This window comes from Theropithecus gelada, chromosome 16 (assembly GCF_003255815.1).
Source record: "Theropithecus gelada isolate Dixy chromosome 16, Tgel_1.0, whole genome shotgun sequence".
NCBI classification, from domain to species: Eukaryota; Metazoa; Chordata; class Mammalia; order Primates; family Cercopithecidae; genus Theropithecus; species Theropithecus gelada.
Genome location: NC_037684.1, coordinates 33606028 through 33619766, shown reverse-complemented (window position 1 = coordinate 33619766; position 13739 = coordinate 33606028). Strand labels below are relative to the sequence as shown.

The 13739-nt window shown below is 48.0% G+C and overlaps 1 protein-coding gene across 1 annotated transcript in view; it reads left to right on the top strand.

The window, feature by feature from the left end:
* Positions 1 to 13739, top strand: part of MAP3K14 (mitogen-activated protein kinase kinase kinase 14) — a 53887-nt gene that overhangs the window by 14009 nt on the left and 26139 nt on the right. The window contains exon 2 of the mRNA XM_025363206.1: positions 12857 to 13132. Within this exon, the coding sequence (XP_025218991.1) occupies positions 12877 to 13132 (256 nt within the window). The 5' untranslated portion in view covers positions 12857 to 12876. The remainder of the gene's footprint in view (positions 1 to 12856; positions 13133 to 13739) is intronic.

The following is a 13739-nucleotide window of genomic DNA, read 5'->3' as shown; positions in this document are numbered from 1 at the left end:
AGTCCCCATCAGAGAACAAGGGAGGGAATGAAATGAAAACCAAAACCAGGAAGGACAAGCTTGCCGTCTCCAGCCTTCTGTTTTAGCGGCCCAGCTGCCAAAACTCAGTGAGCAGAAGAGAAGAGCCACAGACGTTCGGGTGAAGTTTCCCGCCTGCACATGGGTGTGTGCTTGCATGTGTGTGCGTGTGCATGCACAGGGTCGCAGAAACCTGCTCATCACGTATTTATAAAGCCCCAATCTCAAGTGTGGACCTAATGCCTTCTAAATTCTCATCCCATGCCAAGAGATTCTTTTTTATTGTTTTCATGATAAAAAGTAATATTTGGCCAGGCATGGTGGCTCATGACTGTAATCGCAGTACTTTGGGAGGCCAAGGTAGGCAGATCACTTGAGGTCAGGAGTTCGAGACCAGCCTGGCCAACATGGTAAAACCCCGTCTCTACCACAAATACAAAAATTAGCCGGGTATGGTGGCGGGTGCCTGTAATCCCAGCTGCTCAGGAGGCTGAGGCAGGAGAATATCTTGAACCTAAGAGGCAGAAGTTGCAGTAAGCCAAGATCGCACCATTGCACTCCAGCCTGGGCGACAGAGTGAGACTCCATCTCATAAAAATAATAACAATAATAAAAATAAAGAAAAGTAATACCTACAGAAAAAATCAGTAGAGGGAGTTACAAGAAACTGGTATTGGGGATCCCCTTAGAGGAATGAAGGAAGGGAGGGAAGGACTCATGCTTTTCATTGGCACCCCATCTGTTTCATGTTTTTGTTTTTGTTTTTGTTTTTTTTTACCATTTAGAAACATTATCTGTTAAAAATGAGAACGAAGTTCGGGCACAGTGGCTCATGCCTGTAATCCCAGTACTTTGGGAGGCTGAAGCAGGTGAATCTCGTGAACTCAAGAGTTGAAGACCAGCCTGGGCACCATGGCGAAACCCTGTCTCTACCAAAAATACAAAAAATTAGCCAAGCATGGTGGCACGCACGCACCTGTCCCAGCTATGTGGGAGACTGAAATGGGAGGATCACTTAAGCCTGGGAGGCGGAGGTTACATTGAGCTGAGATCTTGTCACTGCACTCCAACCAGGGTGACAGAGTGAGACTGCATCTCAAAAAAAAAAAAAAAAAAAAAAAGAGAACTGAGAAAACTAATACATGCTCACTGAAAAAGTGGAAAAATTAGAAAAGTATAAAAAGAAATATTAAATCATCCATAAGCCCACTACCAAAAGAGAACCATTGCTATATGTTCTAGGTATCTACATTTTTATAAATGTCATTATAATATACAAACACATGTATATAGGGTCATATTTTAGATATACTTCTTTATCCTCTTTTTTACTAATATAATATCCCATTTTTCCATATTGTTAAATGATTTATAAACATTTTTAATGGATGTTCCATGATTTATTTAATAATTATCCTTCCCCTGTAATTAGACTTTTTTGTTCTAGTTTTTTACTGTTACAGAAATACCGTGACCTTTTTTTTTTTTTTGAGATGGAGTTTCGCTCTTGTTTCCCAGGCTGGAATGCAATGGCGCAATCTCAGCTCACTGCAACCTCTGCCTCCCGTGTTCAAGCGATTCTCCTGCCTCAGTCTCCTTAGTAGCCGGGATTACAGGCATGTGCCACCATGCCCAACTAATTTTGTATTTTTAGTAGAGACAGGGTTTCTCCATGTTGGTCAGGCTGGTCTCAAACTCCTGACCTCAGGTGATCCATCTGCCTCAGCCTCCCAAAGTGCTGGGATTACAGGCATGAGCCACAGCACCTGGCTTTTTTTTTTTTTTTTTGAGACAGGCTGTCACTCTGTTGTGCAGGTTGGAGTGCAGTGGAGTGATCATGGCTCACTGCAACCTTGAACTCCTAGACTAAAGCAATCCTGCCACCTCAGCCTCCTGAGTAGCTAGGACTACAGGCACATGCGACCATGCTCAGCTAAGTTTTGTATTTTTTTGTAAAGATGGGGTCTCACTATATTGCCCAAGCTGGTCTCAAACTCCTGGACTCACGCAATCCTCCTGCCTTGGCCTCCCAAAGTGCTGGTATTATGGGCATGAGCTACCACGCTCAGCCCCGAACATCTTTGATTATGCTTTTTTCTGGTTTTTTTTTTTTTTTTTAATTTGTTCCCTACCTAGATTGCAATTCTGTGAGTTGTGCACACAAAGAGTGGGTATCTTCACTTGGTATGATGCTTGATTGTTCCCAGAGTTCCTTCGTCTACATTATTTCATTGAATGAGTAAAAGGGAGTGGGGGTGTGAGGACCAGGAGGAGGGTGAGGAGAGAGGAGACAAGGTGCTGTGGGCAGGCAGAAAAGGAGGCTGTTGTGCAGTGGAGCTGATGGGAGGGGCTTCCTGGGTGGAGGCTGAGCCTTGCCTTTGAAGGACAAGCAGGATGTATGGGGTGGCCCACACAACAGCATGGCACACGTGGGACCTGGAGAGTTGAGTAGCCGAGGGGTTGTGGAGAGATCAGACTGGCCAAAGCCAAACCCTATGTTTGGGGAAACAGTGGCCAGAAAGATTATGGGCCACAGAGTTGAGACTGAGCCCATAAGCAGTGCAGAGCCAGCAGATGTCTTTGAGCTTGAGGTTGTCTTAAGTACATGATGTTTCAGGATTAGCTCAGCACGAGGGTGGGAGGTCAGAGAGAAGCTGGAAGTGGGTAAGACCAATGCCAATAGAATAGATGTGAGGGAATTGCCCTAAACATCTGAAGGGGCCTCATAGACAGTAGTTTCTACACGGCTAGGGCTGGCTAGCCATCATCAGGCATGTGGTGGGAATTGGAGGACAGTCAGAAACTTTACCCCATAGATTGTATTTACCCTGCAGTTTGACCTGTGGGATTGGCAGCAAGACTGAGTTTTGGTTTTTGTTTTTTTGAGACAGAGTCTCGCTCTGTTGCCCAGGCTGCAGTGCAATGATGTGATCTTGCCTCACTGCAACCTCTTCCTCCAGGTTCAAGCAATTCTCTCATCTCAGCCTCCTGAGTAGCTGGAATTACAGGCATGTGCCACCACACCCGGCTAATTTTTGTATTTTTAATAGAGATGGGGTTTCACGATGTTGGCCAGGCTAGTCTTGAACTCCCGACCTCAAGTGATCCACCTGCCTCGGCCTCCGAAAGTGCTGGGATTACAGGCATGAGCCACCATGCCTGGCCGAGACTGTGCTGGGATTACAGGCGTGAGCCACCATGCCTGGCCGAGACTGAGTTTTTGAGGGCATGTCTGATTTGTTTCTTTTTAATAATTGATCTGTAAGATTTTAGTGATTAATGTACCTTCACATTTCATATCCTTCTTAATGGGAAATGCTGATGCAGAAATTGCTCTCCTGGGAATAAGGCTTCAGGCTGGCCAATGAGTCCAGTTTTGAGGTTCCTCTGGCTGCGTTTCACTCACAGTGCCTGAGTGCAGGCCCCAGTAAGGCCCCTTCCTCCTTCTTCAGACATCTGTTTCTATGTCCCAGGGATCACATGGCCACTCTCCCTCTCCGCCTGAGGGAGAGAGTGAAGCAAGCCTTTCAGAAGCCTGTCACTTGTCAGATTGTTGGCCCAGGCCAGGGTGGGGGTTCTGTACCAATGGCAGGATTTTCTTTTCTTTTTTATTTTTTTTCATAAAGACACAGTCTTGTTATGTTGTACAAGCTGATCTCAAACTCCCAGGCTCAAGTGATCCTCTTGCCTCAGCCTCCCAAAATGCTGGGATTACAGGAATAAGCCACTGTGCCTGGCCAGTGGCTCATTCATTTGATGCCCAGCATCCACCATCTGCCCCTACTCTGCGACTTCTGCCATCTGGAACTTGACCCCCAAGAGTCTGGGAGGAATGTGGAATTATACCCACCTCACTCATCTGAGAATTTAAACCCTGGGGGTATATGAGGATCAAGCGTGTGTCCATGGTCTGATGCCTGAACTTCATCTGCAGCCTCCTCTCCTGGGACTGCCTGACTTACACTTTACTCACCGACAACTTCAAGCTGCTGGTGATTGCTGCATTGACTTACCTCTGTGCCTTACCTTTTGCCATCCCCTCTACCCAGAATACCCTCTCCTTTTTCTTGGGCAGGTCTTGCTCACTGCTTTAGACTCAGCCCAGGCATCACCTCCTGGGCTGGACTAGGTGTCCCCCTGTATTCCCGTCACATCTGCTGTGTGTCTGTCTCTGTCCTTGCATCCCTGTATTGTACTGAACTCTTCTGACTTCTTGTCTATTTCCCCTGTAGGCTGTAAGACCCTCAAAGGACAGTGTCTTCTTCCTCACTATACTGCCAGTACTCGGCACAGGGCCCCACACCCAGCAGACCCAGTACATGCCCAGGAACTGCCACGCATAAGATCCTTGCTCTGCAGCTAGACAGGACACTCTGGGGCCAAGACCTTACTCAACATAAAGCCTCAGGCTGCCTCCAGTCATTGGATTTGGAGGCTCTTTGTTGGGTGCCTATAAGTGATTATATCTTTTTGTCTTAAGTATTTTTCTGATACGAATATTACTTCTTTTGGTTAATATTGGCCCGGCACATCTTTCTATGTCTTTACTTCCAACTTTTCTGGATAATTTTGTTGCGTTTCTTTTCATCAGCATCTGGCTGAATCTTTTAAAATCCTATCTGGTTTGCTGTTTTGTAATCTACTCACATGTACCGTGGTTTAATGACATGCTAATATTTTGCCTTAATTCTGCCATCTTGTGTTTTTTATATTTATTGTCCTTTTTGCTCCTTTTTTCCTCCTTTCCTTGCCTTGTATCAAATTGACAGCATTTTCTATTTTTCCTTCTTTACTCTTCTGGTCTGAATTGTATTTCTTTTTTTTTTTTTTTTTTTTTTTGAGACGGAGTCTCACTCTGTCGCTCAGGCTGGAGTGCAGTGGCCGGATCTCGACTCACTGCAAGCTCCACGTCCCGGGTTTACGCCATTCTCCTGCCTCAGCCTCCCGAGTAGCTGGGATTACAGGCGCCCACCGAGGTGACCTCGCCCGGCTAGTTTTTTGTATTTTTTAGTAGAGACGGGGTTTCACCGCTGAATTGTATTTCTATTATTTTAGTCATTACTCAAATCAACATACATATTAACTGTAATTTTTTCTAGTAACATTTAAACGTTTTTGTACATAAAGTCCCCAAAAAGGCAAAGATCATATTACTTTTTACCCATCGAACAACCCATTTCACACATCTTCCTTATTATTAGTGTCTAGATTTTCATGTTTTATAATGATTTAAACTGGCCAGGCATGGTGGCTCATGCCTATAATCCCAGCACTTTGGGAGACTGAGGCAGGCAGATCACCTGAGGGCAGGAGTTCGAAAGCAGCCTGGCCAACATGGGGAAATCCCATCTCTACTAAAAATACAAAAATTAGCCAAGGGTGGTGACACATGCCTGTAATCCCAGCTACTCAGGAGGCTGAGGCAGGAGAATCACTTGAATCAGAAGGCTGAGGTTGCAGTAAGCCAAGATTGTGCCACTGCACTCTAGCCTGGGTGACAGAGCGAGACTCCGTCTCAAAAAAAAAAAAAAAAAAGGCTGGGTGCGGTGGCTCATGCCTGTAATCCCAGTGCTTTGGGAGGCCGAGGCGGGTGGATCACGAGGTCAGGGGATCGAGACCATCCTGGCTAACTCAGGGAAACCCCATCTCTACTAAAAATACAAAAAATTAGCCAGGCATGGTGGCGGGCGCCTGTAGTCCCAGCTACTTGGGAGGCTGAGGCAGGAGAATGGTGTGAACCCGGGAGGCGGAGCTTGCAGTGAGCCGAGATTCCGCCACTGCACTCCAGCCTGGGCGACAGAGCCAGACTCCGTCTCAAAAAAAAAAAAAAAAAAAAAAAAAAAAGATTTAAACCAATTTTTCATATTCAACTATTAATTAAATTGACCAACATATTGTTTGAGTTCCTGTGCCTACCGTTGTTCCTTTTTTCTGGTTTACTTTTTTTCTTTGCAAAGCACATCCTTCAGTGGTTCTTTCAGTGAAGGCAGTGCCACCTTACCTAGAACTCCTGTTTGTGTATGTGTGTATTAGATGTGGACTTGTTTGATTGTTTCAAGAAAATGAAATGACCTGTTAAAACCACCAAGTTAAGTCATAACACCCCAGGAGGATTTAGTGGTGTAACTGAACTAAAAGTCTGACAAATTGATGGCTGATTCAGCCCTGACTGACGAGACCCCTCATCAGTAAGGGATCTTCTTCTGCTTCCTGTCTATATGGGCTAAGAAATTATTACCAACAGTAGATGGGCAGATGCTAGGGGTAGTAATATCCACATGGGTAGTAATACTGCTCAGTTCCTGGATGTTCTACATGCCTCTGCCAACCAGATCTTATTCTAGGAAGGAACTGGAGATCCTTGGGTCCCAAGAGAATGGGCCAAGAGTGTCCTGGCTTGAGCGCTAACTCCATGTTGGATGCTCTAACCGTATAAATTGAGCCTCATTTATTCCTGTAGGTAATGTACCTCTCTAAGCCTTTATTTCTTCATCTGTAAAATTAGAGATAATATTGCCAACCTTGCAGGGTTAGTGTGGAATGCATCAACAAGGCAGATAGAGTTCCTGGCACCATGCCCCATACACAGAAAACATTTATGGACGGTGGTGGCTATTCCATTCCCTGGCACTTGGGAGACACTCATTGAATATTTATGGAAGTGGATGCAGAAGCTTACCATAAAAGGCTTCATTGAGTAGATAGGCCTTAAAGGATAGGTGAGATCTGGGCAGACATTGATAAGGGAGGAAGACAAGCAGCCACTCCTTATGGGAGGAACAGGGTGGGCAGAAGAAGGGAATCAGCCTTGCCCAGTGCTGCCCTGCTCAGGCAAGTGAAGGGATCAGTCTGGAACAAACTGGGGAAAGGGCTGCAGGAAGGGCAGAAAGGGGAGTCAGGGTGAGCATGTATGGGGACTTCTGGGTCTGCCTCGCCAGATGGCTGTTTTGCCAGGCCAGCTTGCTCTGCCTGATACTTGCCCTTGGTTCCCTCTTTTTTTGTTTTTTGTTTTTCCTTTTCTCTCTTTTTTTTTTTTCTTTTGAGACAGAGTCTTGCTCCGTTGCCCAGACTGGAGTGCAGTGGTGCTATCATGGCTCACTGCAGCCTCAACCTCCTGGGCTCAAGCAGTCCTCCTGCTTCAGGCTCCCAAGTAGCTAGGACTACAGGCATGTGCTACCATGCCTGGCTAATTTTTAAATTTTCTGTAGAGATGAAGTCTCACTATGTTGCCCAGGCTAGTGTCAGACTCCTGGCCTCAAGTGATCCTCCTGCCTTGGCCTCCCAAAGTACTGAGATTACAGGCGTGAACCACCGCGCCCAGCCCAGCCCCTCACTTTGATAGGCAGAGGTTTGCCTATTGTGGCCTGGTGGCCAGGCAAGCTGGAGGCTTAAAAGAGGAAGTCGGGAGAAGATTGGTTTTCAACCAATATCTTATTAAGGAAGTTGAGTCATTCTACTTCTGCTATTTATCCCCTCTGGGCATTCAGAGAAGGACAAGTTTTACTTCCAGATGAAATAGTCATGAGAGGGATTTGCCTTGGCCCCTTGTAGACATTTTCAAGATGGCTCTGTAAGACAGATTTTTATTTCCCTTTCGTGTGTGGAGAATCAAGTCTCCAAGTGTTGCATGAACTAGGTAAGGCTCAAGATACCTTGGCTATATGGTGCTGAAACAGAGAAGTCCCATCATCTCAGTGATGGCTTTTAGTAGCCTGGTGACAGACAAGAGAATGAACATTCATTTAGCCCCTTCTGTTGGCCAGGCAACCCGATCGACGTTTCATGTACTCTTCTTCATTCGGTCCTCAAAACAGCTCTGAAGAAGCTAAAAGAAGAAACTCAGAGAAGTTAAGTGGCTAGCTCAAGGTTTAGATGTCGGCTTAGGAGGCAGCAGTCTGGGTTCAACCCCACCTCTGCAACCTGCAACTGCGTAATTTTTGGTGTGCTACTAAACTTCCCTAAGCCATATCTTCATGTCTGAAAATGAGATGACGGTAGGTGATTTGTAAATAGCGACAGTTAGTGTTCTGAATTGGAGTTGTCTGGCCCTCAGAGAATCCTGACAGATGGGCTACATTCTCAGAACTAGAAGGAACCTCAAAAGATATCCTAGGCCGCTGGTTTCCAAACTCTTTTCTTGGAGAACTAGGATTTTGTAGAGGTCCTCGGTGGATGAAGGGACACTGAGCATGTGGAGCTCCTTCAGCCAGGGCAGCAGTTGCAAATGTGGGTTACATGCCAGTTCCATGCATCTGGTTCTTTTAGTTATTGGGAGTTGAGGTATGATTTCATTTGACAAAAATGGTCCCACTGCTCTTCTTAAAAAAAAAAAAATCGTTAAGGCTAGAACCCATAACTTCTGGTTCCCAGTCTGGCATTTTTACTATGCTGTACTTGCTAAAACAGGGAACTGAAATATGATATATTCTTTAAAAGATTATCATCTTTGAAGATTAACATTTAAAACATTGCTTTTGTACCTTCCAGTGAATCAAAAATTTGTTTACTGTAAACCCCATTCCTGCCCTAGAATCCTAGGAACAGAAATTTTGCTGTCAGAGAAAACACCGCTATTATCACTTCAGAACAGCACCGTCCAGTAGAACTTTCTGCAATGATGGACGTGTTCTCTGTCTGCACTGTTGAGTGTGGTAGCTAGTGTAACAGAGGAACTGATTTTCAAATTTTACCTCATTTCAATTAAATGTAAATAGCCACATGGTGCTAGTGGCTACCACTTTGGACAGTGTCGCCTTGAGTACAGAGCAGGGGTCAGGTGGCAGTCCCTGGTCCTTTGGCATCAGAATCATCCAGAGAACTTGTCCAAAGTACAGATTCTGGGCCTAATGCCCAGTGACTCTGGTTCAGCAGGCCTAAGAGGAATGCATTTAAATAACTTATCTGGTTATTCTAATCTGTGGTCAGATTGGAAACTGCTGCATTGGAGAGCTGTTCCTTGGAGTGGAAGAATAGAGCCAGAATCAGGCATTTAGCCTGGCCCTGATCTTCTAGGGAGACTAGAGCAACCTTCTGGGGAATGGCAGATCCTTGGAGAATCTGTTGAAAGCTGTGGACCAAGTCTTCCCTGGAAAAATGCAAATTATATTTTCCTCCCTGAATCCATCCTTGAACCCAGATTAAGAACTCCTCATACAGCTATGCCCAGGGGTTGATCTGGTACCATCCAGATCATTCCTATCCCCCAGGCTTCGCCAGGAGGTCACTGAGGCATCACAGAAGAAAGAACCAACAGTGTCTGTGCATCAGGCCTCAAAGAATATGGAGTGAATTCTGCTCCTTTCCTTTCCTCTTCTGATTTCATGGGCTTATGGGTGAGCCATGTGGGTTTGACTGTTGCCACTACTCTTGTCCTTAACTCTTATGCAGAGAGCAGAGGACCCAATACATTTGGGGCCTGAGTGAAGCTGGGGAGAGTGTCTAGGCTGAGGAATGGATCAGGAGTTGGACTTGCCTTCAAAGGCAGAGACATAACTAGCTCCCACTTCGTCCTCCCCACACACTGCAGGAGGAAGAAGGGGCATAGCAGCAGGGCCATGAGCTGGGGTGACAGCCAGAGGCCAAAGTCCAGGGCTGGGAAGGCCCCCTAGCCAGTAGTCCTGGGCTTAATACAGAACCATGATTTTTGTAGACGAGAGCCCAGATAGAATTAGGGAAGGAGGGAGGGAGCAAGTGCATATGTATGTGTATGTGTCTGTGTGTGCATGTGTATGTGTGCATGTGTGTCTGTGTGGGAGGTGTTTGGGGAGAGCCACTGTCAGGCCAGAGTGTCCCAAGAATAGCCTCTTGAACTTGGAGGCTGTCAGTGAGGGTCTGAGTCATGGTGATGTGGCACAGAAAAGCCAGCCACAGGAGGAGCTTTACAGCTCCCAGGCCGTGATTTGTGCCCCTGGGAGGTGAGGGTCAGCCTGTTTTCCCCATGCCCTTCACAAGTTCAGCTGCCATCTGCTGGGTCAGCTTCTCAACAGCCTCCTTGTTACTGTCTGCCTGCCAGGCTGTTGGATGAGTCATCGGGGAACTGCAGAGGAGGCTCTGAGCATGGCTGCTTCAGCCTCAGCTTCCACTTCTCTGGGAAGAGGGGAGCCTGGTGTGCCCACAGAGGGGCGACTGGGGCCCTGGACAGCTGCCTCCCCAACACCAATGTGAAAGGACAGCTCTGGGACTCGGGATGCCCTGCACCCTCTCTGGAGGAGTTCTAGCTCAGGATGACCTATCCAGAAGCCTCCATTGGGCCATGCCAGGCAGGGACAGGCTATCAGAGCCCCCACACAGCCAGATCTCTAATAGCCACGCACCCTCAGAGCAGCAGCTTTACCACCTGGCCTCATTTTTCTCATTCATCAGGCAGGACTCTCTCTTCCTCCTCAGCATTCAGGATCATCCTGTCTCCAAAGGTTATGGAAAAGCAATCTTTGTCCTTTGAGTCCCTCATTCAGCCAGCGTCAGTTGCCTGGTCTGTGGCCCCTGTGCTATACACTGGGGAGGCACTGTGTGCAGGGCCTCACCTCTGCCCTCAGGAGCCTCTTCACTCCAGCAAGAAGCCCCAGGGCTTCTTGACCAGGGAGGACCTTCGTGTCCCCTTCTGCATTCGCCTATAACCCAGGGGCTTGGGGAGTGGGCATCATAGCCTAAAGATCCTAGGGTCTGGGTCCTGGCCATGCCCTGTCACACGTGGGTTGGGTGACCTTGGACAAGTCTCCACTGAATTAGGCCTCAGCTTCTTCAGATAGAAAGGAGGAGGTCAAGGTCACATCGAGCTCCCTGTGAGCACTCCCTACTGCTGTTAGGTTTGGAGACTTTTTCGTCTGTTCTTAAGATCTCGTTTCCCCTGGTAAAGAGGCTGAGAAAGGTGGGATCAGCTCTGGGCTTAGGTCAGTTTCTTTTCTGGAGGTCGAGTGGGGTGGGGAGATGTGAGGTGGGATGAAAGTACTGTTACAAGAGGTATAGCCGGCCTTGAAGGGCTTTTGCCTAATTGGATTCAGAACACCCTTTAGACTTTTTTTTTTTTTTTTCTTTTAGAGACAGGGTCTTGTTCTGTCACTCAGGCTGGAGAATGCAATGGTGCAATCTCAACTCACTGCAGCCTCAGCCTCCTGGGTTCAAGCATTCCTCCCACTGCAGCCTCTAGAGTTGCTGGGACTACGGCACATGCCACCACCCCAGCTGATTTTTTGTATTTTTTGTAGAGACGGGGTTCCACCATGTTGCCCAGGCTGATATTGAACTCCTGGGCTCCAGTAATCCTCCTGCCTCATTCTCCCAAAGTGCTGGGATTTTAGGCATGGGCCACCGTGCCCAGCCCCCTCAGACTTCTTAAGATCCTCAGGTAACAGTGAGGCCACCCATTCGGCTTCCTCAGCATCTGGCGTTTGGAACCAAATCCAGGCATCCTTGCAGGAAGCTGGAACTACTCCGAGTTCAGAGCTAGGAGACCCCTGAAGACAGAGATGCAAGGGACTAATCAATGGCGAACAACAAACCCCACCACACACCCCAGCCAAGCTGGCAGAGCCTTTCAGAGCCATCAAGGTGGGAAGACCAGTGAGGCAGATTCAGAAGGAGAAAGGCTTCAACTTAGTACCTCAGTTTCCCACCATCTCATTCAGTCCTCAGGCCTCACAGGGCAAAAGGCCAGAGGCCTTAGAGTTCAGCTTCAGGTGGTGTGCCTGTCTGCCCCAGAAGCAGAGTCGTGATCCAGGGTTCAGAGAGTTACCGCAAGGAAGATGATTTCTGTTAGTAGCAGCTTTAAGACAAACCTACCATCAGAGAGCAGTTATTAAAAATCTCTCTGCATTTGGGACCTTCTCAGGCTGTTTCTAAGGCAAGTCATGCCTGAGAGGGGCCCTGCCCTTTAAAAACTCCCAGTCTTTAAAAAGGTTTCCAAATGGTAACAGTCTCAAATCAGTGCTCTTCTCTTTTTTGCCAATTCCAGTCTGCAGGCTGTTTGCACAGATTGTTGGCAACTCTGGTTTGCTCTTCTTTGCAGCTTCCTAGGGCTGGGCAAGACAGAACCCAGAGAGAGGTGAATTCTTGTGCTTTATTCTTTATTTCTAGAGGTATAGGTTGGTGTTAGGGCCTTTAGTATAAATTCTACTCCTGATGTTGCCTGAACGAAAAATGATACCTAGAAGTTTTCAGCCAATGAGTCTGGACGTTAGAGGAGGAAGCATGTTAGTTCCTTCTGGAGAGCCACAAACAGACGCATTGGGCAAGGAACCACATGCTGAGCACCATTTGCATGCTGAGTTTTAGACTTTGTAGGACACACACACACACACACACACACACATATCTACCTCCTACTAGGGAACAGAATAGAACCTTGCTTCTCTCCCTTGGAGAAAAGTCACTGTGGATGGTGTATGTCAACAGGCCCTCTCCAAAGGCTTATGTGGGGTCGGTGAGGCCATGGTTTTGGAGTTTGGGATTCACCACCCTGTCCTGGGGAAGCAAAGTTTGCCATAAAACAAACAACAGAAAAAGATTCAGCCACCATAAAGGCAAGAAAGAGCCGACCCAGACATTTGTGCCACAGCTGTCCTAGAGGGAGTTGGCTGGCATCCTTGCTGGACACAGTGGAAGAAGCTGTTTATGTTGTGGTGCTGGGAGGACCGGGGGCCTGTGCCATGTGGAACATGTGTAGATGTTGAGAGGTTGAGTCTTACCACTGAGAATGTTTGGAGGATGAGTATGGGTGGCAGAGGCATACATAAAGAGGCAGAGAGCCTTTGCCCCTGCCTTTTTCCCCCACCCAAGGCTGACCTGTGTTCTCCCAGGTCTGGGATTCTAAGTGACCTGCTCTGTGTTTGGTCTCTCTCAGGGTGAGCACAAGCCTGGGAGATGGCAGTGATGGAAATGGCCTGCCCAGGCGCCCCTGGCTCAGCAGTGGGGCAGCAGAAGGAACTCCCCAAAGCCAAGGAGAAGACGCCGCCACTGGGGAAGAAACAGAGCTCCGTCTACAAGCTTGAGGCCGTGGAGAAGAGCCCTGTGTTCTGCGGAAAGTGGGAGATCCTGAACGACGTGATTACCAAGGGCACAGCCAAGGAAGGCTCCGAGGCAGGGCCAGCTGCCATCTCTATCATCGCCCAGGCTGAGTGTAGGGGCCTGGGGTTTTTGTGGGCACGGGGCAGGTGGGTGGGCCTGCAGGTGGGTAACTGGGCCCAGGGGTTCCCTATGGAGGAGAGAGGTCCGTGCCACTGCTAGATAAGATTCTCACAAGACACAACCAGAGGTCTATGCCGACAATCATGGAATGTGGGGTTGTAAAAGTGCACAGATGGTGAATGTGGCAAGGGGAGGCTGTGTCCATCATGACTGGAGCAGGGGAAGAGAGGTAACAGACAGCGCTCGGGACTCTCTGCAGAATCATCAAGCAGGCCATCAGCCTTCTGCTGTGACCTTGAGCAGCCCGAGTATCTGGAGAGGCTCCAGACAGGAAAGGCCAGGTCTCCTGGAAAGCCCCACTGGGGCCTGTAGGGCCTTCACCATCTTCCACCTAGAGATGGCCCCACCCCCAGGAATGAGCACCGTGCTCTTGAGCCTGCTGGGCCAGTCCTGGGGCGGCAGGCCATGGCAGGGTGAGGCCTGGTCTGGTCCTTTCTACTTCTACTTATGATACCTTATGATGATTAGTAATGGTGGCTTCCCTTGGAGACAGAAACTCCCACGAGGCCTGGGTAGGGCCGGGAGTCCTCTCTCTCCAA